Below are 22,503 nucleotides of genomic sequence, written 5' to 3'. Positions count from 1 at the left end.
ACCAGGTGATGAACCCTAGATACAAGCACAACTTATATTAAATTAAATATACAAAGTCAAACAAGTCGTGATCACTGGGTTTTCAATTCCGATCAGGGATTTATGATATATATATATATATATATATATATATATATATATATATATATATATATATATATATATATATATATATATATATATATATATATATATATATGTGTGTGTGTGTGTGTGTGTGTGATCCATCTTCCTTTATAATTGAATAATTCAACATCAAACTTGCCAAATTATTTATTTCTTGTTTTTTCCATTCGTTATTGTGTGTTTCGAATAAACCAAACCCTAATAAACTGGCGGCGTTGCAAAGGTGTCGTGCGTATTGCTCGCTGCATTCCTCCCACAGGTCCCTCCCATTGCTACCCTTGGTTGGTCTGATGCTTACGTCAATCAAAGCAAGCTTGGTTGCAGTGACCTAGTGGTTGTTGACGTTGACGTCAGGACTCAGAAGTCAACTCCACGGCAGGCAAGAAGCAGCCCTACCAACAGCATCAAGCTCATTCTAAACTAATGCGATTACACTCGCTGGAGAGGTAGGTGGCTCACTGCTTTATTATATAGGCACAAACAATGCGTAACGAAATGCATTTAACAGACAGGACATACACCTAGGTAAACTGTGGCGCGTGTCAAATAAATTGTGGACGGTGAGAAACTCGTGACATCTGAGAGCCAGTGTGAGCTGCACACTGAGACGACATCAGCCCAGACTCATGAGAGAGATCCACGAAGAGTGGAGTGGTGGTGCTGCGGAAATAGGAATGGGCAATCAGCTGTTAAAATGGATGCAGGCCTGCGTACACTCTTAATACCACATGGGAATTGTCGGGCGTCACAGTAGAATGTACAGGACGGTAAATACGAGGTATTAAGAGGTAAACAATGAATTAAGTCATTGTGGTGAGAATATATGTATCTATCTACACTAACCCAACTTATTAAACGGAGGTTGTCTTGTCAATCCTTTAATCAGTGTCTAGTGTAGGAAGTGTTGAATGTACCGGATGCAGCAAGCCATTAAAATACTCATGCATTGGCTTGTATGCCTTGTTCATGTCCCTCATTGGCAAATAAACAATAGCCAAGATAATACTTGAAATATGGCTCAGACAACAGACCAGAGGCCCTAGTTGTACAGTGAGTAGACGTGGTCGTTCGTGTCAGGTCTCTTGAACCCACATTCTGTCTCCAAAGGTGACCATGCAGTTTCTGGGTCGGCTGTTAGACACGGTCTCGTCCGTGTCGTCCAATCTGTTCTCCAACCCGTACCGTGTGAAGGATGTGCCGCTGTCCGACTACGGCACCGGAGGCAAGGTCCGGCTGAAGGAGGAGGGTCGTATGATTCTGTACCGGAACCCGGCCTGTCAGTCATGGGACTGTGTGCTCATGTGTCCGGAGAATCCCACTGTGGCTATCAGGTGGGGATACATTACAGCAGTGCAGGCTGCTGTGTGTGTATACATGCATTCATGCAGCGACCTGAATGACACACACACTAACACACACACACACACACACACACACACACACACACACACACACACACACACACACACACACACACACACACACACACACACACACACACACACACACAAGTTACAGGAACAATACATATTCCCTTACAAACAAACATACTTATATACAATAAGTATTGAATCAAGAAGACCCAAGAGGGGACCATCTCAGGCTTTGTGTTTATTCTATGTAGGCATTAGAGCTGGACTTTTTTGTTAGTTTGGTTGATATTTGCGGTTCTTCTCTGATATGTTTTCTCACGTTACAACTGACATGCACTGAGGACAGTGGTCCCCTGTGATAGCAGCTTGCTGCCCACATACTGAGTGTTTTCTTGATTTGTGGTGAGTCATTCTGACCCGAGAGGGAGGAGGGGGGGAGGTGGGTCGGGGCTACAAAGCCAGCAGTCTCTAGTGTTATGTTAAACCTGCCTGTGAAGCAGCATGTCCAGTATCACTCATAAACTTATCTTATAACATCAGATGCACTTTAACTTATTCAACTTTATATAATCTTTTGCATTATTTGTTTTTTGGTTTTAACTGACTTACCCCTGTAAGTGACCCAGACACAAAGAGGCACGTTAGTATAGTGGTTACTTTAGCATTGGACTCCCTGTCTAAACGTTTGATTCCAGTAGTCAACAGCCTCAGCATCCTTGAGCTAAATGCTCTAACCCCTACCTGCTCCTCCAAAGGACATGCATCTGAATTCACTCCAAGTGTCTGCTTGATTAATAAATAGTTATTACATGTGGTAAAGCAGCAGGTAGGGGGTTTGGGTAGCTTGCTCTTGGAAGTCTACAGGTAGGCTGAGGATATGCGGGATCGAGATTCAAGATTGAAGATTAGATTTCAGCAGTGTGTCAACACCCTGATCACTACATTATCCTGCCGCCTATAGTGCGTCTGAAACCGCCTGCGAGAGGAGCTCAGCATCTGTGAGCCATATAAATACAGTTTGATGGTTTGATTTATTGAACTACACAGTAATGGGGAAGTTCATTGACCTTTGACCTCCCCCCCACCACCAGGCTGTTCCAGGTGCCAGCGGAGGAGGACGCCCTGAACTGGTTCCCGCAGTACGCCCTCAAGCTCCGCCCTTTTTACGAGACCCTACACCTGAAGGCGGAGAGCACCCAGCCAATCGTTGACTGCCTCCGCAGCCACCCAGACTGGAGCTCCGCCCACATTGCTGTGGACCGGGGCCTGCGGGAGTGTCTGAAACACAACTATATCCAGAGGTCAGAGTTCATTGTATGCGTTCTACCGCTCTCCTTGTGCTTTCAAACTGCGCTTGAGTATGCTGTGGTCATCCACCAATCAAAATCAGCGGAGACGGCAGTACCTCGTTTTTGATTATATAGGGATGTGTTCATACATCTGTCTAATAGTCTTTCTTTTAAATAATTAATAATAATTTAATAATAAAAGAAAGTTTAGCTTACCGTTAACAACAGAATAGGAAATCTAGTCATGGAATGTGCACTGAAGCCCTGATTGATGGCCTTCGCCGCCAGAAAATAAGTTTGTTTTCAGAGGTTGTGATGAGATTGATAAAGTACGTTGAATAGTTCTGGTATCTCAGAGGTGCTGACTTTATGTACGGTTATAGGTAAACACTATAGTTAATAGGATTAGCCTTGTTTTAAAAGGTCGGGTTCAAACTGGGTCAAAGTTGAAATTGTTTGAATATGGTGTGTAACGGTTGGAAAATCGGAGCTGTGCGCTGCGCCATGAGTGGGGTCTCCACTAGGTCGTGCTTCAACATTAGCGTGGCCGCCTCTAAAGGCTCACTGTGAACTAGACATTAACCACACATCCTGTCTGATTGGCGTGTTTCCCCCCCCCCGGCCAGCCAGCTCAACGCTCGCGACGCCTCGGGCCAGACGCCGCTGCATGTGGCGTGCGAGCGGGGCGACGTGGTGTGCGTGCGCGAGCTGCTGGAGGAGAGCCAGGCACGCACGGACATCGCCGACCACAACGGCGAGACGCCCATGCACTGCGCCGCCAAGCAGGAAACGGCCGCCGTCGTCAAGGTGATGCTCCAGCCCGCGGCTTACTTACTCTCTCCATCATTCTCCACGGTTACTGTTTCCATGTCACAGTATTCTTTCTCAATCGTTCTCGACAGTTACTGTTTCTATGTTAAAGTAATTGTATATGTTCTATTTTATTAACATAGCGTACAGTTTATTCCTAACCGACTTGTGGTGCAAAACAGGACAGTGATACACATGATTCACAGGAGCAAGTGGGAGTTAGGGTATCTTTCTCAAGCATGCCAACAAGTAGACTGTGAACATAGCACATCCAACCCAGGATGTGGGTTTCCTCTGGGAATCGGACACACCCATGGCCCAGCCCCCCTGACGCATACATTTTAAGCTTTGTAATATTTGTTTCCAGAAATCAGTGATATCATACTGGCCAACCCTATCACACTCTTTTAGGGATCCAATTTTGCTCTCATGGTAGGCCACTCCTTCATAAGTGGCTTGTGTATTTCCTTCATTCATCTTTATCGCTCGGTTTTGCGACATTCATGATGCATCAATGTGGAATATCATGTTTCACAAGGATAAATATGTAAATGGTTCATTATGTTCATTATCGTTAAGTTATCATGTTCCACTCCCAGGGCAGGCTAGTGGTCTTGATCATTGACTTCCGTTCAAATGGCTCTTGGTTTAACCCTCATGCCCCCAGCATCCTTGAGCAAGATGCATAAACCCTGCCTTGCAATGGTCAGTATCTCCATGTGACTTGCTACAAGTCCCTTTGGGTAAAGGTCTGCTAAAGAGTAATGTTCAAAGCTCTTCACCTCCTAAGAATATATTTAAAAACAAGACAAGGTCCCACTATCACAGAGCAGTGAGTTTGAGAGTGCTCCCCTGTAAACAGTGATTCAGGAGGTAGAAGGGGGTTCCCAGTAGGCGGGTAAACAAGGCCTGGGGGCGTTGTTATCGTCTGTGCAGAACACTGTACAGTTACTAACCATTTACACACTGCTGTCCCGTTGTCCTCCTTCTTTAGTGGTCTCAGTCATCCATGCTTTTGTCAAACCTTCTCTCCATTCTGCTCTTCTAACATTGCAAACAGACATTTTGGATCGTTGTCTCACATACGTATTCCATAATTGACGTGTGTATAATCTTTTTTTGACAAGCATTACTTAATTATCCATTGAAACACGCGATTCGCAAACATAAACAGCCTGGATTTAGTCTGGATATCAGATAGTTATTAGATATTGGATTGACTATCAGATAAGTAATATTTAATACAGATTCTACTAATTTACTATTTTGAATATTTTCTATGACGCCTAGTGAAATCATATAGATGTAATTTGAGATGCTTAGGCTGTAGGTTATGGGGGTACTTTGACTGGCAGGTAAAACACCTTAAAGCCACTCCAGCTTCCGGCCCCTAATATACTGATAATGGCAATGAGGAAATCATCTATTATTCAGCAGACTGACCGTGTCAAATGGCCCTCTCTCGCCCCAACAGGTGCTGTGTTCACGTCTCTGCGCTGGTGTAAACGAGCTCAACGCTGCGGGGGAGACACCGCTCCACGTGGCGTGCCGCCTGGGTCGGACCGAGGCCGTGGCCGCCCTGCTGTCCGGCGGGGCGCGCTGCGACGTGGCGGGGGGCAGCGGCTACCCCGTCCACTCTGCCATGAAGTACAGCGAAAAGGGGTGAGAGTGGGCCGATGCACGAAGATCAACGAGGAGATGTATCAACGTTTGCATTCCGATTGTTTTTCTGTTGATCCTCGGTCTGGGGGGAAATAGTTGAAAATGTAATGCATTTTAACTATGGATACATGTGTTGCTGTGTGTACGATGAGGGACTCACTGCAGTGGGCTCTGTGGGTGTGTGGGTATGTGTGTTAGGTGTGCAGAGGCGGTTCTTACAGCTGACCCAGGACAGCTCCAGGCTGAGGATCCTGTTTACGGAGGAAGTCCTCTCCACTGGTCCAAGACTGCTGAGGTGGACACCCACGCATAAACACAGAAACACACGCGCACGCACACTGAGACACACGCGCACACACACTTAAAAACGCACGCACGTACACACACGCACGTACACACTTTAACACATTTAAACACTCACTCATATACACATAAACACAAAGTACATGCATTGGTCATTCTAAGGTCTATGACAGACCTTCGTGTTCGATGTTTCCTGATTAAATGTGGGAAAGAAAATGGGAGAAAGTACTCAACACAAAATATACCATTTTTTAAAGGAATACTTCACCGGTGGAGACATGAATCTGTATTGAAAGTGGGTCATATATTTAGTCGAATAGTAGCATAAATTTCCAATTTTGTGCCTCCTTGACCGAGAAAAGGCAGCCAGTGACTTTTTGGCGCTTGCAGATTGAAGACGACAACTCCCACAATGCCAATCAGCGTCCACTCCCTGAGGGACGTAACATAACAGCCAATCAGCGTTCACTCCCTGCAGTCCAGTGTGAACAGCAGCATGGAGGAGAAGTGATTGTTGCCGTTTGCGTTCTCCCGGAGCTCTATATCTAAACAAAGACAAAGACTGCGTCGGGTTCTCGGACGTCTCTGGTACTTCCACAACAAAGACTCGTAGTGGGGGTTATCTTGGCCAGAATCCTGCACGGGTTCAGGCACCCGACGGGTGACCCGCACATTTTCGATGAAACGGGGGAAAGATAATGTAGATACTGTGTCGGACACGTGTGCTGGTCGGGTCGGACGCCTGAACAGCGCGGGTCGGTTGCAGGTTTTGCGATTGCGAGCGAGACTTCTCCGGTGCTGGAGATGTTATTCAGGAGCAGAGCCAGTAAACTAAAACCGTCGACAGTGGATGATGTGCTTTTTTTGCACAGCAATCTAAAGCACCACGCCAAACACCAGATAGTGTAATTCCCCGGCGTTCCATCTAATGTGTCTAATTTTCCTCGTCGGTATCAATTTGTAGCGTGTCTGGTCGGGTGCGGAATGTAATTCTCGGGTACGGGCGGGTGCGGGTTGCAAAATAAGACCCGGGTATGGATTCTCGGCCATGGTTGAGAAGGAATTTGGGGAAGAAACGTTGGCTTTGACTCTCTGAAGTCCAGATTGAACTGCAACTTCAGATCGATGTGGAACTGCGAACCGCGACATGGAGGAGAAAGGGATTGTTGCCCGCGATTGTCTGCCGCAGCCCTGCAATGTCTGCCGGTGGTGGGGCTTCGGCGGAAGACAATTGCGGTCCAAAATCGCAGGCAACAATCCCTTTCTCCTCCATGTCGCGGTTCAGTCTACTTCAGATTGATGTGGAAGTGGATGAACCAGAGACGTCGGAGAACCTGACGGAGTCATTTGAGATGATATTATGAATAAACGACTGCGTCGGGTTCTCCGACGTCTATGGTCCTTCCACATCAATCTGAAGTTGCAGTTCAATCTGGACTTCAGAGAGTCAAAGCCAACGTTTCTTCCCCCAATTCCTTCTCCACCATGGCCGAGAATCAATACACGGGTCTCCACTTCGGGAGCTCCCGGCCCCCCTCATTCCTTATTGGTGGGCTTACAAAATTTGCGGAACCAGTGGTTTGTAGTCCTCTGCCCTTCTAGCAGGCAAGCAAATTTCTACTGACATGACGTCAAACGCGTCATTTGACGTCAGGTCAGGAGAAATGGAAGGAGGACAGCTGGGCCAAGGGAATACTGGGTTAGCCTGAGGGAAGAAAAATCTTTATTTTATAATAGCTATTTTATAATGATAGAACGCCGGTTCTGTATCGGTGAAGTATCCCTTTAAATACATGTGAAGAGAGCCTCTTAGGTTTTTATTTATTACATTTAAATGAAATCAATACATTATATGTCTGTCTCCCTCATGTTCTCTTCTCACATCTTATCTAATCCCTCCCAGATGTGCAGGATGCTCCTGGAGCGGGGTTGTGCGGTGAACTACCTCAGTAAGACGGGGGAGAGTGCACTGCACATTGTGACCAGGAGGGGGCGCTTTGAGGCGGCCATGGTGCTGATGACCCACGGGGCCGACGCCAACCTCAGGGGGCAGGGCGGGAACACGGCGCTGCACCTCGCCATGAAGGTGTGTGTCTGGTGTGTGTGTGTGTGTGTGTGTGTGTGTGTGTGTGTGTGTGTGTGTGTGTGTGTGTGTGTGTGTGTGTGTGTGTGTGTGTGTGTGTGTGTGTGTGTGTGTGTGTGTGTGTGTGTGTGTGTGTGTACTTGTGCTCAATCAATGTGGTGAGCATGTGCAGTGTCACAATGTTGGCTTAAAGACGTTATAACATAGGCGTCCATAGTGGGTCGTACAATTCCATCAGTGCATACATTTTCTAGCGTGGGTCAGGCCCAGTAGGAGTTTAAACCCCATACCCCGGCAGTGTTAATGCCATGCTCTAACCATTGAGTTTTAAGGATTTCTGGTGCTGATGGTTTGTTGTGATTTTAAATGATACTGGATGGTCATGGGGGAATATTTCTGTTGTTTATGGGGATCTCTGAATTATCCTGAATTATTTTGATTTCTGGTGATCTCCATTTCTGTGAACATTCTGTACATGAGGAGAAGTGTACAGCTTTGAGAGCAGAGCTGCCATGTTTGAGTCTTCTCCTGTGTGTGTTTTTGGGCCCAAGATGGACCAAATTGACCTGATCAAGGCTCTGATTGTGTTCGGGGCAGACGTAGAGATCCACAACGACCTGGGGGAGACCCCTGGGCTCATCGCTGCTCGCACTAGCAAAGGTGTGTGTGTGTGTGTGTGTGTGTGTGTGTGTGTGTGTGTGTGTGTGTGTGTGTGTGTCCACTCGTGACTACACAAAAACAGTATCACAGCCATTAAAAAGGGAAGACAGAATCGCCCCTTGCCTTTGCTGTTGGAGATGTTTATAACACGCTAATATCCGGTGTCACTCACAAGCATGTGTGCATATACATAATTCATAGCATAAAATGACATAACAAATGGATGGTACTCTATGCAAAGGCATTAAGTAACATTCAAAAGGGTTTCATGCAAGAATTTTTTCGACTTTACTAATTCATATCATAACATTTCATGGCTATTATAGATTTTTGTTAAAATGGACTTAGTAAGGTTAGCTGAAACATATTTTTTCTAGAGAACAACATATCCTGGCTTCAGGTGTTTTCCTGTTGAATTGGAGGCTAACTAGATAGCAGCTATATTTCTTCGGAGCATGTCATGAGCTCATTCAACTGTGGATGGCTGGGGACAGTTGATCCCCACATTAAACATTTAGTGATGACCTCATCCCGACCCGAGGTATATCCTCACTACGTAGTTGGTTGTTTTTTAAATGGGGGACAAAGGTTGCCATAACAACCTCCCACTTCAACTGTGAGTTAAAGTCTTCAGTTACAATGATATTCGAGTTTTAACGGATTATATATTCACGCCATGGTAAAGACAAACACTTCTGTGTGACGAGTAGCTCGGCTGGCTGGGTGGTCTGGTTGGGGACCTTTAGGGCTCTTTGGAGTGTCGTTAGTAAGATTCTTGTAAACAAAGGGAATCTTACAGGTTGCCCAGTATTTTTTTTTTTGTAGAATGCATCTGTTATAGGATGTGATTTTATCAATAACCTTTTGAAATCACAATTTAATCAGAAGTGTTGTAACAGATGTTTCCAGGTTATTTTAAGCTACGAGCTAGTTGAAATGTTACGTACTGCAACTTTAAGACATGAAGGGAACATCTGTGTTTGGAGCAACAACGCACTTACTCTATCATTAGTCTTGGTAATGAGAAGGAGGGAGGAAGAGAATGTGTTAATTGTTTTTTGTTGATGCACGATAGTCACTTACTTGTCATCTTCTAAATCCATTTCCAGTTCTCTCTCTCTCTCTCTCGCTCTCGCTCTCGCTCTCGCTCTCGCTCTCTCTCTCTCGCTCTCTTTCTCAATCTCCCTCTCCTTCTCTCTGCATGTGAGTGTGTGTGTGTGTGTGTGTGTGTGTGTGTGTGTGTGTGTGTGCATGTCTAACCCATTTGCGTGTGTGTGCATGCCAGGCCCTAATAGAAAGATCCTGCTGGACATGCTCTGTAGCGTGGGGGTCCAACGCTGCCACCCCCCCACGCCTACCAGCCGCCCCGCAGCTACGCCCTCAGCTCCAGCCATAGGTAAACACTGTCCTCCACCCAACCCCAGCTATCCACCCAACCTCCCCCACCAGGGGCCATGTCCACACCTCACCCTATAGTCCGTCCATGGTGAAATGTAGCCCGGGAACCAGACGAATCTGCAAGCTCATGTCTCACTTGCAACAGCATACGCATCTGACGGGCAGATTTCCAGCAGTTCTGCTCAGGGTCGGGCCAATCACAACCGTTTATGTAATATGGGGCGTGTTTAATTCAATGATTGTAAGGGAGGAGCACCCCAATGGGACCGTTGTTGACATAAACAACCAAGATGGCTGCCGCTGACGTGTCCCACGTTTCGTCGTTGGGATTGGTTGTAGGTCTATTTGGGTCCAGAGGCATTTTGGCCTGTGCCCGTTGTTATCGGCCCATGGAAATGGAATTTTCTAATTGGTTTGGCGATGTCAGGCTAATTGGAATTGTGTTTTCGTCAAGCTAGGTGTAAGACGCTCTTCCTCTTGGATACATTTGAAAAGGTCAGTCTAGCGTTGTTGTGTAGTCAGGGTAAAAAGCAGTTAAACGCAGGGGCATCTGGCGAGTGAAAAAACGTATGGAGGTTACGAACACTAATATTCATTTGTCCTGGGCAAGAATGCGGGTTGTAACCAAGTCAGATGTTAGTGGTTGTTAGTGAGGTTTTCTTTCCATTAGGAAAGGCGCTCCACTGCTCCCCCCCCCCCCCCAAGCGTCGTGACTCCATCTGTGTGAATCTAAGTCTTAAATAAGCTCCTCCTCGGTTGTCAACGTGTCCCCACAAGAATAGCCTTGAAAGACATAACATTGGTTCACTCGTCTGTCATCTAAAAATACATCAATAGAAGCTATGCCTTTCTATTCATGTCTTCGGGGTTAACAACGAACATCCGGCCTCGGTCCAGCCGTCTCCTGGCAAAGGAAACAGGAAGTCCGTTTTGAAGGTCTGCAGCATCAGTGGATGTTTGGTGTGACAGAGGGCAGGATGGAACATGGTTGTATTCCGATGTCTGCGATAACAGTAAAAACAAAGACAGATAGCTGTGCTGTTTTTTCCAAGCTTTCCTTCGTCTTTTTTGGAGTTGCATTATTTACAAAAGAAAAACAAATTGGTACAGGTCAGTGTTGTCTCACCTAGTGGGCGGTATGACCAAACAAATATACCAGGGTATGACCTAAAACAATCCAGATTAAACACTGTAAGGTGCTAGAAGGCAGGGGAACACGATGCACTCAATTCTGCCCTTTTTTCCATTGCCTTTTGAAGGTAAACCTCCTATCAAAGTACTGACAAAAAACCCTTGTGTGGTCTCAATTCTTCCACGCTTCTTCTTCCCCAGTGTTTTACTCCTTCCCTAGTTCTGTCCATTCAATCCCGTCCTCGGAGCTCCGTTGACATCGATCGGCTGGATGTAAACTCAGTGTGCACCGTTTCTGTTTCCCTCTGCACGGATCGGTGCTAGGTGCCTCTCTTTCCTCAGGAGTAAATTGATAGAGAAATCAATTTACTACCGTACCGGTTAAACAGTTTTGCTGAGACTCTTACCGCAGGGAGAATCCGTACCGTTTCACCGGACCAGCGATCATACCACACGGCATTGGTTTTACATGTCTGTGATTTCCGTACCCCCCACCACTATTTCAAATCGGTTCCAGGAAAAACATTGTTTGTCCACCAGTTGTCTTTGGCCCTGTCAAGGAAGTTTATCATAATGTATATTTTATGTGTTTGTGGGGAGTCCACAGCATACGTGTAGGCATCCTTGATCCAGAGGCCCTAAGCCTTACCTGCTCCCTATTGACATGGGTCTGAATGAACTGGAAGCTATTGGGTCATTAGTAAATTTGTGTTGTGTGTGTGTGTGTGTGCTTGCACAGGCTTTGATGACCTAATGCACGTGGCGGCCTCGGTCGGAGCGATGAGTCGGGGGTCGTCGGCGGTGGACGGCGGTAAATCCCAGAGGAAGAAGTAGGTCACATGTCCGCCCTTCTACTGTCTGTCTACTGTACTCATGCTGATGCTCAGATCCATCATTTTCTTGGATTCCATTATTCCATTGTCATGAGCGCCATTTGCTCCTTGTTCCTTATTCTTATCTATCTCTCTCTCTCTCTCTCTCTCTCTCTCTCTCTCTCTCTCTCTCTCTCTCTCTCTCTCTCTCTCTCTCTCTCTCAGGGCGGACCGGTTGCTGTGTCTGGATGGCGGGGGGATCAAAGGTCTGGTTCTGATCCAGCTGCTGATCGCCCTGGAGAGGGAGGCGGGCCGTCCCACCAGGGAGCTCTTTGACTGGGTGTCCGGGACCAGCACGGGGGGCATCCTGGCCCTGGCCATCATCCATGGTGCGGAGTGTGTGTGTGTGTGTGCAGGCCTGCCTGTGTGTCATGGCTCTTGGTGTGTCAGAGGTTTGTTTGTGTGAGGGATTTAGCTGTGTGTGGGTGTGTGTATATCCGTGGGAGTGATGAGAGGTGTTTCTCGGAGCTAGGTGTGCGTACGTGCGTGAGACAGTTTCAGGTTTGGGTCTGTGTGAGAGTGAGAGGGATTTGTGTGTGTGTTTCTGCAAAGGGGTGTTTGGTGGTGCGTGGATGGTTCCGCCCCGGTGTGGTTTTGGCTCAGGACCCGGGTCTGCTCCCTCCCGACAGGTAAGTCCATGGAGTACCTGCGCTGCCTGTACTTCAGGATGAAGGAGCAGGTGTTCAAGGGCTCCCGGCCGTACGAGTCGGCGCCGCTGGAGGACTTCCTGAAGAAGGAGTTTGGCGAGAACACCAAGATGGCCGAAGTCCGCTACCCCAGGTAACACCAGAATTGATAAAGACCTCACTCATTCAGACCCACTGAAGGTCTTCATCACTGATGCCCAAGCTACCCACAACACATAGACACGGGGACCAAAGCCCTTGTACACATCGGACCTCGAAAGGGCCGATAGTGAGCATGTGGCGCACACGGTCAATGTTTCACTGCTGAGCCCGTATACAAAGTCACGTAACTTTGCAGGGTGATGGTGACCAGCGTGCTAGCGGACCGGCACCCCGGGGAGCTGCACATCTTCAGGAACTATGACCCCCCCTCCCTGGCCAGGGCGCCGCCCTATGCCTCCACCGCCACCTTCCAGCCGCTCACCATCCCACAAGGTAGCAGGGAGGGGGGAGGGAGGGATGGAGGGGGAGGGAGGGAGGGAGGGAGGGAAGGAGGGGGAGGGGGAGGGAGGGAGGGATGGAGGGAAGGAGGGGGAGGGAGGGAGGGAGGGAAGGAGGGGGAGGGAGGGAGGGAGGGAAGAAGCGGGGTAGGGAGGGAGCGGGGGAGGGGGCACGGGAGGGAGCGGGGGAGGGGGCACGGGAGGGAGCGGGGGAGAGAGTGCACAAGAGTGAGAGATTGTGAGAGTGCATGAGAGTGAGAGTTTGCCAGAGTGCATAAGATTGAGTTTGCGAGAGTGCAAGAGAGTGAGCGTTTGTGAGAGTGCATGAGATTGCATGAGAGTGAGAGTTGAGAGAGTGCATGAGTAAGAGTGCACAAGAGTGCGTGAGAGTGCACAAGGGTGCCCAATAGTGAGAGTTTGAGAGTGCATAAGGGTGAGGGTTCGCGAGAGTGCATGAGAGCTGTCGTCTCAACAATCTAACAGAACCTCTTCACTACCACAGAGACAGTGTACCTGCTACATCTCACTTCAAAGCAGATGAGCTAAATGCTAATTGCTATCTCTACTTACTACAGTTCTTGGAGGGAAGTACCAAATACTTTCCCTGCTTTCATATCCACTGAGAACAAGAGACCACTTTACACTGCCCAGAAAGGGGGGGATGTGTTGGTCCTCTTTAATCCTCACAGAACATCCTCAGCCCCTCTCGAGGCCAGTGCCCTAGATCCTCAATGTTTCAGCTAGTCATCGTTCACCTCATCCTGGAGTCCCTCTGTTGGCTGCTTTAGACGTTACAGTTACAGCAAGGGGAAAGTCCCACCATCTTATCTTAATTCGATTTATTTCATCTCCTCCTGGTTTGCTGGTGCGCGTGTGAAATGAGCTTTTCCATATGTCTGTGTTGTGATCACGTGGTTGCCTTCTGAGTGGGGACCCTGTTACTGTTGCAGGATGGGAGGATGAGGATGTGTTGATTGTAGGATACACTCAGGAGCCCGCAAGGAAGCGTAGGAAGGTGACCGACGAAGGTGTGTGTGTGTGTGTGTGTGTGTGTGTGTGTGTGTGTGTGTCCCTGTTTGCATATGCACAATGGATTATGGGTGGAAATGAACAGGATCACATAGCATGTAACGGGTTAAAAGGGCCACCATTTGACCATCAGGTACGATGTTCATTAGCTATTAAAAGCCATTTCAAAATATTCCCTGTAGTGACTTTACAAAGGGAGTTTCCACCTTTTTAACATTCTGGGTGGAACCTTAATCCACTTGTGTTTATGTAGAAGTGATAATATATGTTTTAACATATTCATATATTTTCATCCAATCAGAGCAGCTGGTCTGGAGGGCAGCCCGCTCCAGTGGTGCCGCCCCCACCTATTTCCGACCAATGGGTCGTTTCCTGGACGGAGGGCTGCTGTCCAATAACCCAACGCTAGATGCCATGACGGAGATCCACCAATACAACAAGGCTCTGAAGGCAGAGGTTGTGCAGCACACACACACACACTCACTCACTCACTCACTCACTCACTCACTCACTCACTCACTCACTCACTCACTCACTCACGCACACAGCAGTTTCTAGTGTTCTGTCACCATCGACGTTGACCATCCAAACCATAGGGATATTGAGTCAACATTATGTACTTAAGTAATTGGGTTGTGTAATGGGAAGATTATATTTTGAAATTCTGTTTCTCTAGCTGCCCTTTGTTGGTATGTGCCTGTTTTCCTGACCCCCTCTAGAAGGTCGAGAAGCCAGGGCTCCAACTGATTAGGCACGTTTGCGTCCCCCCTTTTTATGACATCCTGAGGAGGTTCATCGATAGTTTACCATCTGGTTAACCGATACTATAGTTTTTATTGGGGGGCAGAGCTGTTCTCAGCATCCTGGCAACACTGCAGAAGAAGTCCTTGCTTTTGCCCATGCATTGGACTTCTCCTTGCAGAGCTCTTAGAGAGACGCAGGGCGAACTCCCATCTGAGGCCTTGGATTAATGTTTGTTCATTGTTTGTTTGTTCTATGTTTGTTGCATGTTATTGTGTCTTTTGTTAGTTAACTAAATTAGCCTAATTGTTATAAGTTTGGATTACTCTTTATTCTAAACAGTTTAACACAGAAACGATTGACGTGGTGAAAATTCCCCCCACAGTTGCACCTTATGTAAAGCGTTCTTCTTGTCTGGTCTCAGGGCCGTGGCCAGGAGGTCCAGAAGCTGGGCATAGTGGTCTCCCTGGGCACCGGTGAGAGACTCTTACTAAAGTCTTATCTGCTGTCCATATGCAATAGTGTTGAGACTGTTGAGAGTTTATATAATATGTTTTGGGAAAATCAAATACAACTTTTGTGTGTGTGTGTGTTCCAGGAAAGCCCCCCCAGGTGGTGGTGAACTCGGTGGATGTGTTCCGGCCCTCCAACCCCCTGGAGCTGGCCAAGAGCATTGTTGGCGCTAAGGAGCTGGGCAAGATGCTGGTGGACTGTGTGAGTGTGACATCAGGAGTCTGGAGACCCTGTGGTCCTAGAGGCCAATCTAATCCCAGAGACCAATCTAGCCCTAGAGGCCAATCTAGTCCTGATAGTCAAGTGGCTACATACTTGTGTTGAATCCACATGTATGGCCGTAATAACATTCAGCATAATCTCTGTCTCTGTGTCTGTCTGTCTCATTCTCTGTCTCTTTTTCTGTGTATCTGTCCCTGTCTCTATCTCTCTCTATCTCTGTTACTCTCTCTGTCTCTGTTTCTCTGTCTGTCTCTCCCCCCCTCGCTGTCTCTTCTCTCGGTCTCTGCCTCTGTCCATGTCTCTATATCTGTCTCTGTCTCTTTCTGTGTGTGTCTCTCTAGTGTACGGACTCGGACGGCTGTGCGGTGGACAGAGCCACAGCCTGGTGTGAGATGACCGACACCATCTACAACCGGTCGGTCCCTCCCCTGTTAATCCTGCCTTCATGGGTTGTTCTGAAGCATAGTTAGCATTAGCTGCTAAAGGGCTGCACGCACAGGAGCTAGCGCTAACCATACCTCCTTCCATTTTCATGTCGTCATTGTGCAGACGCTTTTATCCAAAGGGACTTACAAGTTTGGGCTGAGGTCCTTAGTTAGAAGTAGTGATAGTAGTGGTAATGGTTGTGTGAATAGGAACAGTAGATCTCACATATCAAGTGTGTTCTTTCCATGCTGCTGTGTGTGTAGACACTTATTGGATCAGCGTGATTAGCATTACCTAGGGTTGCACTAATACTAGCCGTACACCCCCACCAGCCTGAGCCCCCAGCTCTCCCAGGAGGTGCTTCTGGACGAGGTGAGCGATGCGGCCCTGGTGGAAATGCTGTGGGAGACCCAGATGTACCTGTACGAGAACAGGGAGGTCCTGCAGACCCTGGCTCAGAGGCTGATCCTCCAATGAGGGGGGAGGAGTGCCAGGAGTGCCAGGAGGAGGAGCAGAGACTCTAGGAGGCGTTGGCTTGAGAGTAGGAGCATGATTGGAGAAACAAAGACCTTGAGGATCGCCCGGTTCCACTCCTTTACTCCACTGAAACATCTGAACACATTAAATGAAACGCACACACACACACCGAGGTGTACTGTGTGTGGTAGCAAGTGACCTAATGGCTGCTAAAAAAACTGCCTTTCTCGAGGGACAGGAATAAGTCCTTTGAACGGCTCCCTAAACAACAACAACAATAATGACATCACACTGTAGAGACACAACCGGTCACAGTGACATTACCTGAAATAAGCCAATCACAAACTGCGGTTGCAATTACCAGCTTCTCACCAACTTTGGTTTGTCTTAATAATGTCTAAGTAAGGGGTGGTGATGTGGTGTTCCATACTTCTAATGAGATGATGCTGACCGTGGCCTCGTCTTCTGGAACGTTTGTTGTCCACACTTTGCTACTACACTCTTGCGCAACATGTTTCCATAACTGCTGCATATTTATCTGATACATATAGGCTGGTCTGTGAAGGTTACATCATGAGTGACTGTGTTGAACTATTTGCTTTCTTTTTTTTAACCAATATTTCAAACTTCCCTTCTTTTAGCCCACTGTTGACTTAAATGTGAATATCAAACCAATAATGCTGTTACCGCAAACCACTTAAATACAGACCACCAAACCAAATACTTGAAGTCATTGCACTGCCTAACTGGAATTTCCTTCTGTATGTTACATTGTTATCATTATTAATGTGAACAACTTTGTGTTATAATTATGTGGACTATTTGATAAAATAACCAAGATATGTCCAAGTGTCTTTTTTGCACCCTTTGGAACGGTTTTTGCTGCACCATGTAAGTTTCCTTTGCTCCTTATTAAACCCAGTCTTGGAATCCAAATGCAACAGTAGCGCTTCAAACATGTCTTGTGTGCTTGACCGCCGACTTGTGGGTACATTATGTAACTGCATGTCCAACCCAATCAAAACGAATTGATCTATGAAACCTTTAAATATAATTCGACAAAATATTAAGTCGTAGAAAATGATGGCAGGATTGAAATGGAACAGAAGTTTAGAATATTTAAAACGTATTCACCAAAATATTACAGATAACAAGATTTTAGTTGGCGAGGCGCGTCGTGGCAGCTGCCAAATAGAAGACCGACAGATTTATAACTCCTGCTCTGTCTTAAATAAAGAGGAGCCTTTGCCTTTGAAGTAAAGCTCAGGTAAGTCGTATTTACTAGTATAGACCAACATAAACCAGGTAATACATCCAAAGTAACAATTCATTAAACGATAAACCAGAAGATAATCAACCAAACCAGAGTCCGACGGGTGTTCACGATAATTAAAGTAACGTTGTCATGAGGTTGAAGTTTGATCAGTCACAAACAATTCGGTTCCGGTTCTCAGCTGAACCCACAGATGGCGATATATTCTCAGAGGAAGGCAGAATTCAGGAAAAAGGAAGGTGTGTGTCAGGTGTAGTGTCAAGACGTGGTATAAACACTATCTGGTAATCACGTTGACAATATTTTGGGGCATAACAGTGACACGGAAAGGTGAGCGGATTCCATCCCGGCACACAAGTCAAAGAAGCAGATATGTTATTTTACAAAGAACAAAAAATGTGGCCTTCAATTACTTAGATTTGATTAACGCTAGGTCAAGGTCACCTACGTGTGGGTGTGTGTAGATGATGTGTGTGTGTGTGTGTGTGTGTGTGTGTGTGTGTGTGTGTGTGTGTGTGCTGGTGTGTTTGTACATGTGCTGGTTTGTGCGGGGGTTGGGGTGGGTGGAGGTTGAATGTGGTCTGGTGCATGGCGTGTCGCTCTGTGTTTGTGCCTGTGCCTGTGTGTGTGTGTGTGTGTGTGTGTGTGTGTGTGTGTGTCTGAACCTCATACATGTGGGGTCGGCTGTTCCTCCCAGCTCCATGGGGTGCATACAGCTGGCTGATTATCCTGTCCAACACGCGTCATCCATGTCCCCGCACTACAGGGGTCCGGTCCCTGTGTGTGTGTGTGTGTGTGTGTGTGTGTGTGTATGTGTGTGTGTGTGTGTGTTTTCAATAATAGACACAGTTGGAGACAGACGTAAGCCGACCTGGAATTTTCTCAATAAGGTTGTAATCTGTACTGTAAACTGCACTGTAAGCTGTACCGTAAGCTGTACAGTGCAACAACCAGTAAAGCCCCAAATCCACCTCCTCCTCCTCTACCTCCCTCCTTCCTCCTCCTTGTACACCTCACTCTGTTGTAAACGCTGTAGTGACACACACTCAAAGTTTCAGAATTTGTGTATATGTGTGTGTGTGTGTTTCTGTGGCCAGTCCTCAGTACATATTTATTTATACTGCGGAATCTAACTGACTCAATATCACCAGTTGTGATTCACCTATCTCTCTCGCTGTCTCTTTTTCTCAGTCCCTGTCTCTCCATCTCTTTCTCTCTCTCAGACTCTGTCTCCATGTCTTTCTCTCTCTCACTGTGTCTCTCTGTCTGCTACACTTGTACTGTTGCAGTATAATAGTTTTTAGGACAAGGTCAGAGCCTGGCCATACAGAATGAGACCCATCTATACCTCTGAACAAACACACACAGTTAGAACAAGAGCGAGACAAACACACACACACACACACACACACACACACACACACACACACACACACACACACAAACTGAAACGTAGAAACTTGCGCGCACACACACAAAAAACAAATTGACATGATAAAACCTCAGTCTGCGGTCCCAATAAACGGTAAGAGGAGACTCAGTGACACACATACCCTGTTCGCGTCCCGCTCCACGCCGACTCTAATTGGTCAATAGAGGCTTTGTGAGGCGTTATCAGGTGTTGGGGGTATCTCAGTTCTCCCTCTATTGTACCGCCGTCCTGAGCGCTTCCGTCCGCACAAAAGACCGCCAGCTCACTCCTGTTAGACCCTGGAAGAAGACTGTGAGTGTGTGTGTTTGTGTATATGTGTGTGAGTGTGAGTTGCCTACCTCAAGCTGTGTTTGTGTGTCGCAGGTGTGTTGTATCAGTGTTTCAAAGTTCAGTATGGGTGAGAATGAGTCCTTATGACCCGTCTGTAGAGGCTTAGTTAGCAGGGAGAGAGAGATGACCTTGTGTGTTCCAATGGGTAACGTTCCGGTCCAGAACCCAATTCTTGAACATTTTCTAGTCTTAAGTATGACAACAGACGTCAGAGCTTCTTCAACTGTCTCTGCCATCTCTGGATCTGGTATTGTACGGCTACATGAAGGGTTTATTTTATTCTGAGTGTAGTGAACAGCCCACCTCTGGAAGCTGATCTTTTCAAATCAGATTCAGGGTGCTTTCATATGCGGCCCGAATCAGATACGTATCTGGTTCAGAATAGTTTACTGGCTATGGTCTTTGAGTCCCACTGCTGGGATGGATCTCTGAAGTCTACCTATACTAATGATGCCTTACCCCTACCTGCTCCTTAATGACAAGCATCGTAAGTCGCTTCGGACTAAATAGGAAATAGTGTATATTCGTGGGTGACATTTCAGGGCACATGTCCGTCAGCATAGGTCGCTGGATGACATGATGGGATTCTAAGATGCAGAAAATCCGTGGAGAGGACCGGTAAGGCGGTAATATGAGCCCAAGCACCGAAACACTTCCCGGAATCTTAGGATTTCTTTGTTGGTTTGCTTCCTTGCTGGCGGCATCACATATAGTCTAACATGGTGGTTGGCCAATCAGATTGTAGCTGGGCGATGCCCAATCAGATTACAGAATATCAGAGATGGCGATCGCAGACTTTCCCTCCTCGGTTACAGTATGTGAGGGTTGCTTTTGTTCTGTTTGGACACAATGATTTTTGTTGCTTGGATTCTTCAATAAATTGCAGGTACGACAGGTTGACACCCAGGCTAGAAGATGATACCTTAGAAAAATTACATTTAACACAGCCAATATCTCCTTACTATTACCATGTTTATTATTTAAGTATGGTAGTGCATTGTCAGTAGTTATTTCAGTATTAAAGGGAACAGGGAGGTTGTGTGTGTGAAGGGAGGGGGTGAATCCCCCTCCCCCCCGGCCTCTGTTTGTTGCAAACTTTGTACTTCCTCAAAGTCTGAACCGCTGTATCTCCATTCAGCCCCACCGTCCTAACTGTGTGAATGGCCTGGCTCGGCCACGTGAGAGTATGATATCTGGTCACACTTTTGGCTACGTAGCCAGGAGGTTGAATAGACTCCACCCACTAGATTGGCTTGTAGGAATGGAAGGCAGTCGATGGACGTGAGATTGCGGTAGATCTCATTGAGCATCATTTTTTGATGCTTATTGCACACTTGAGTTATAATTCTGACTTTTTTATTACAGACACTAATGGTTAGAGCTAATTTCCTGTGAACATTTTTTGATTTGTTTGATTTTGACACTGCTGCCTTGTGGGCATGGGAAAGATGTCACACTATTACACACACACTACATACTATTGATTACCTTGTTTAGGTGTTAACAAGAGCTTTCATGAGATGCATGAGGATCAGAAGAACACATGTCATGGAATCACCGTCAGTTTGTTCTGGCCTTTCTTTAACTTTATGGTGAATTTTTGCTCATTCTCTGTCCCGAAGGCTTTTGAACAGGATTACTTATGTTTACTTATCTGAGACACGCAAATACGCACATACACACCTGAAAACCTTTCCAGCCTTGAGGCCTGTCTTTTTAAAATGGATCTTTACTGTTCAGTAACTTTTGTAATTCATCCAAAGCAAAGCAGAGCACATTTTACTAAGGAGCAGGTAGTGGTGAGCGATCTTGCTCAATGTCTACAGTTGAGCTGTGGACATTTGGGTTCGAACCTAGTCCCTTACCACTGGGACTCACTAGCCGCTACATTATCCGGCCCCTCATTTTAAATACCACAAGGTTGTTGTCCCCATGCTCATGTGATCTAAGATGTACAGGCATTCATCTGCGATACATACATTGATGTGTGTCTACTATATGTGTAGTAGTTATTTGTTTGTGTGTTAGTTATAGTGTGTGTGTTAGTTATTGTATGTGTGTGCTAGTTATAGTATGTGTGTGTTAGTAAAAGTATGTGTTTGTTAGTTATAGTTTGTGTATAAGTTATAGTTTGTGTATTAGTTATAGTTTGCGTGTGTGTTAGTTATAGTATGTGTGTGTTAGTTATCGTATGTGTGCGTTAGTTATAGTATCTGTGTGTTATGTATAGTATGTGTGCGTTAGGTGTAGTATGTGTAAGTTAGTTATTGTATGTGTGCGTTAGTTATAGTATGTGTGCGTTAGTTAAAGTATATGAATGGTAAATGTAGTATGTATGTGTTTTATATGATGTGTTTGACGTAGTTAAAGGATATGTGTGTACTCTGTGTGTGGTTATTATAATGTGTGTGTGTGTGTGGTAGTTATAGTGTGTGTGTGGTAGTTATAGTGTGTGTGTTTGGTAGTTATAGTGTGTTTATGGTAGTGTGTGTGTGTGTGTGTGTGTGTGTGTGTGTGTGTGTGGGATGTGTTGGGTAAGTGGCAGGAGGGTACTGGTTGAGCAACATGCTAACTGCCTCCTCCCAGAGGATAACAGCAACGGTGTGTCGACACACAACGTGCTGCACACTGACTCAATCTCAGCTTCCTATTCCCACACACACACACACCCACACACACACACACACACACACACACACACACACACACACACACACACACACACACACACACACACACTTGCCAGTTCCTCTCTGTGAGCACATCTTTCCGTGTATTTGCGTGAATTATGGCGATGCATGTGTGTGTGTGTGTGTGTTTGTGTATGCATGGTGCATGTGTGTATCTCTGTCATCAGTAACTGTCTGACTTCCCCCTTGTGCTGCTCTCTGACAGGAAGTGGCTGGCCGCCATGAGGCTGCTACTGAGACCACCATGCCTCAGCCGCTACTGACTCGTCTCCCCCCGCTGCCGCCACCGTCGCCTGAGCACGGGTCCTTGGCCCCGCCCCACCGCAGACACAAGGATAACTCAGAAGGTCACCCCCCCCCCCACACACACACACACACACACAAACACACACACGCACGCACGCACGCATGCACACACACACATTTCGAACCCAAATAAACTGAATGAAGGAGTGCTTAACGGTTTACAAAGGTCTTGCGTGACAGAACAAGTAGTGCTGCTTATTGTTTGGAAACAGCGTCTGTGTGTGTGTGTGT

The 22,503-nt window shown here is 46.7% G+C and overlaps 1 protein-coding gene across 2 annotated transcripts; it reads left to right on the top strand.

The window, feature by feature from the left end:
• Nucleotides 1-482: 482 nt before the first annotated feature.
• pla2g6 (phospholipase A2, group VI (cytosolic, calcium-independent)) lies at nt 483-17,182 on the top strand. 2 transcript variants are annotated; one of them, XM_079728802.1, is made up of 19 exons: nt 483-572; nt 1,234-1,457; nt 2,591-2,800; nt 3,415-3,595; nt 5,073-5,260; nt 5,459-5,555; nt 7,467-7,649; nt 8,198-8,306; nt 9,592-9,702; nt 11,575-11,665; nt 11,873-12,036; nt 12,337-12,487; nt 12,692-12,828; nt 13,784-13,861; nt 14,164-14,318; nt 15,028-15,079; nt 15,202-15,317; nt 15,680-15,753; nt 16,097-17,182. In XM_079728802.1, the coding sequence occupies exons 2-19, from the start codon at nt 1,240-1,242 to the stop codon at nt 16,239-16,241; spliced, it is 2,460 nt and encodes an 819-aa protein (XP_079584928.1). In that variant the 5' UTR covers nt 483-572; nt 1,234-1,239; the 3' UTR covers nt 16,242-17,182. The 2 variants fall into 2 exon arrangements, with proteins under 2 accessions (XP_079584928.1, XP_079584929.1); XM_079728803.1 differs by lacking the exon at nt 13,784-13,861.
• Nucleotides 17,183-22,503: the final 5,321 nt, after the last annotated feature.

This window comes from Pollachius pollachius (assembly GCF_949987615.1).
Source record: "Pollachius pollachius genome assembly, chromosome: 2".
Classification (NCBI taxonomy): domain Eukaryota; kingdom Metazoa; phylum Chordata; class Actinopteri; order Gadiformes; family Gadidae; genus Pollachius; species Pollachius pollachius.
The sequence above is the reverse complement of the archived record's forward strand: the minus strand, read 5'-3'. Positions and strand labels throughout refer to the sequence as shown.

Bases quoted from the DNA above. Each gene is read 5' to 3' on its own strand.
- pla2g6 (XM_079728802.1), top strand. From the start codon at position 1,240: ATGCAGTTTCTGGGTCGGCTGTTAGACACGGTCTCGTCCGTGTCGTCC. The intron at 1,458-2,590 runs GTGGGGATACAT...CCCCACCACCAG, and splicing joins AATCCCACTGTGGCTATCAG to GCTGTTCCAGGTGCCAGCGG. The intron at 3,596-5,072 runs GTGATGCTCCAG...TCGCCCCAACAG, and splicing joins AAACGGCCGCCGTCGTCAAG to GTGCTGTGTTCACGTCTCTG.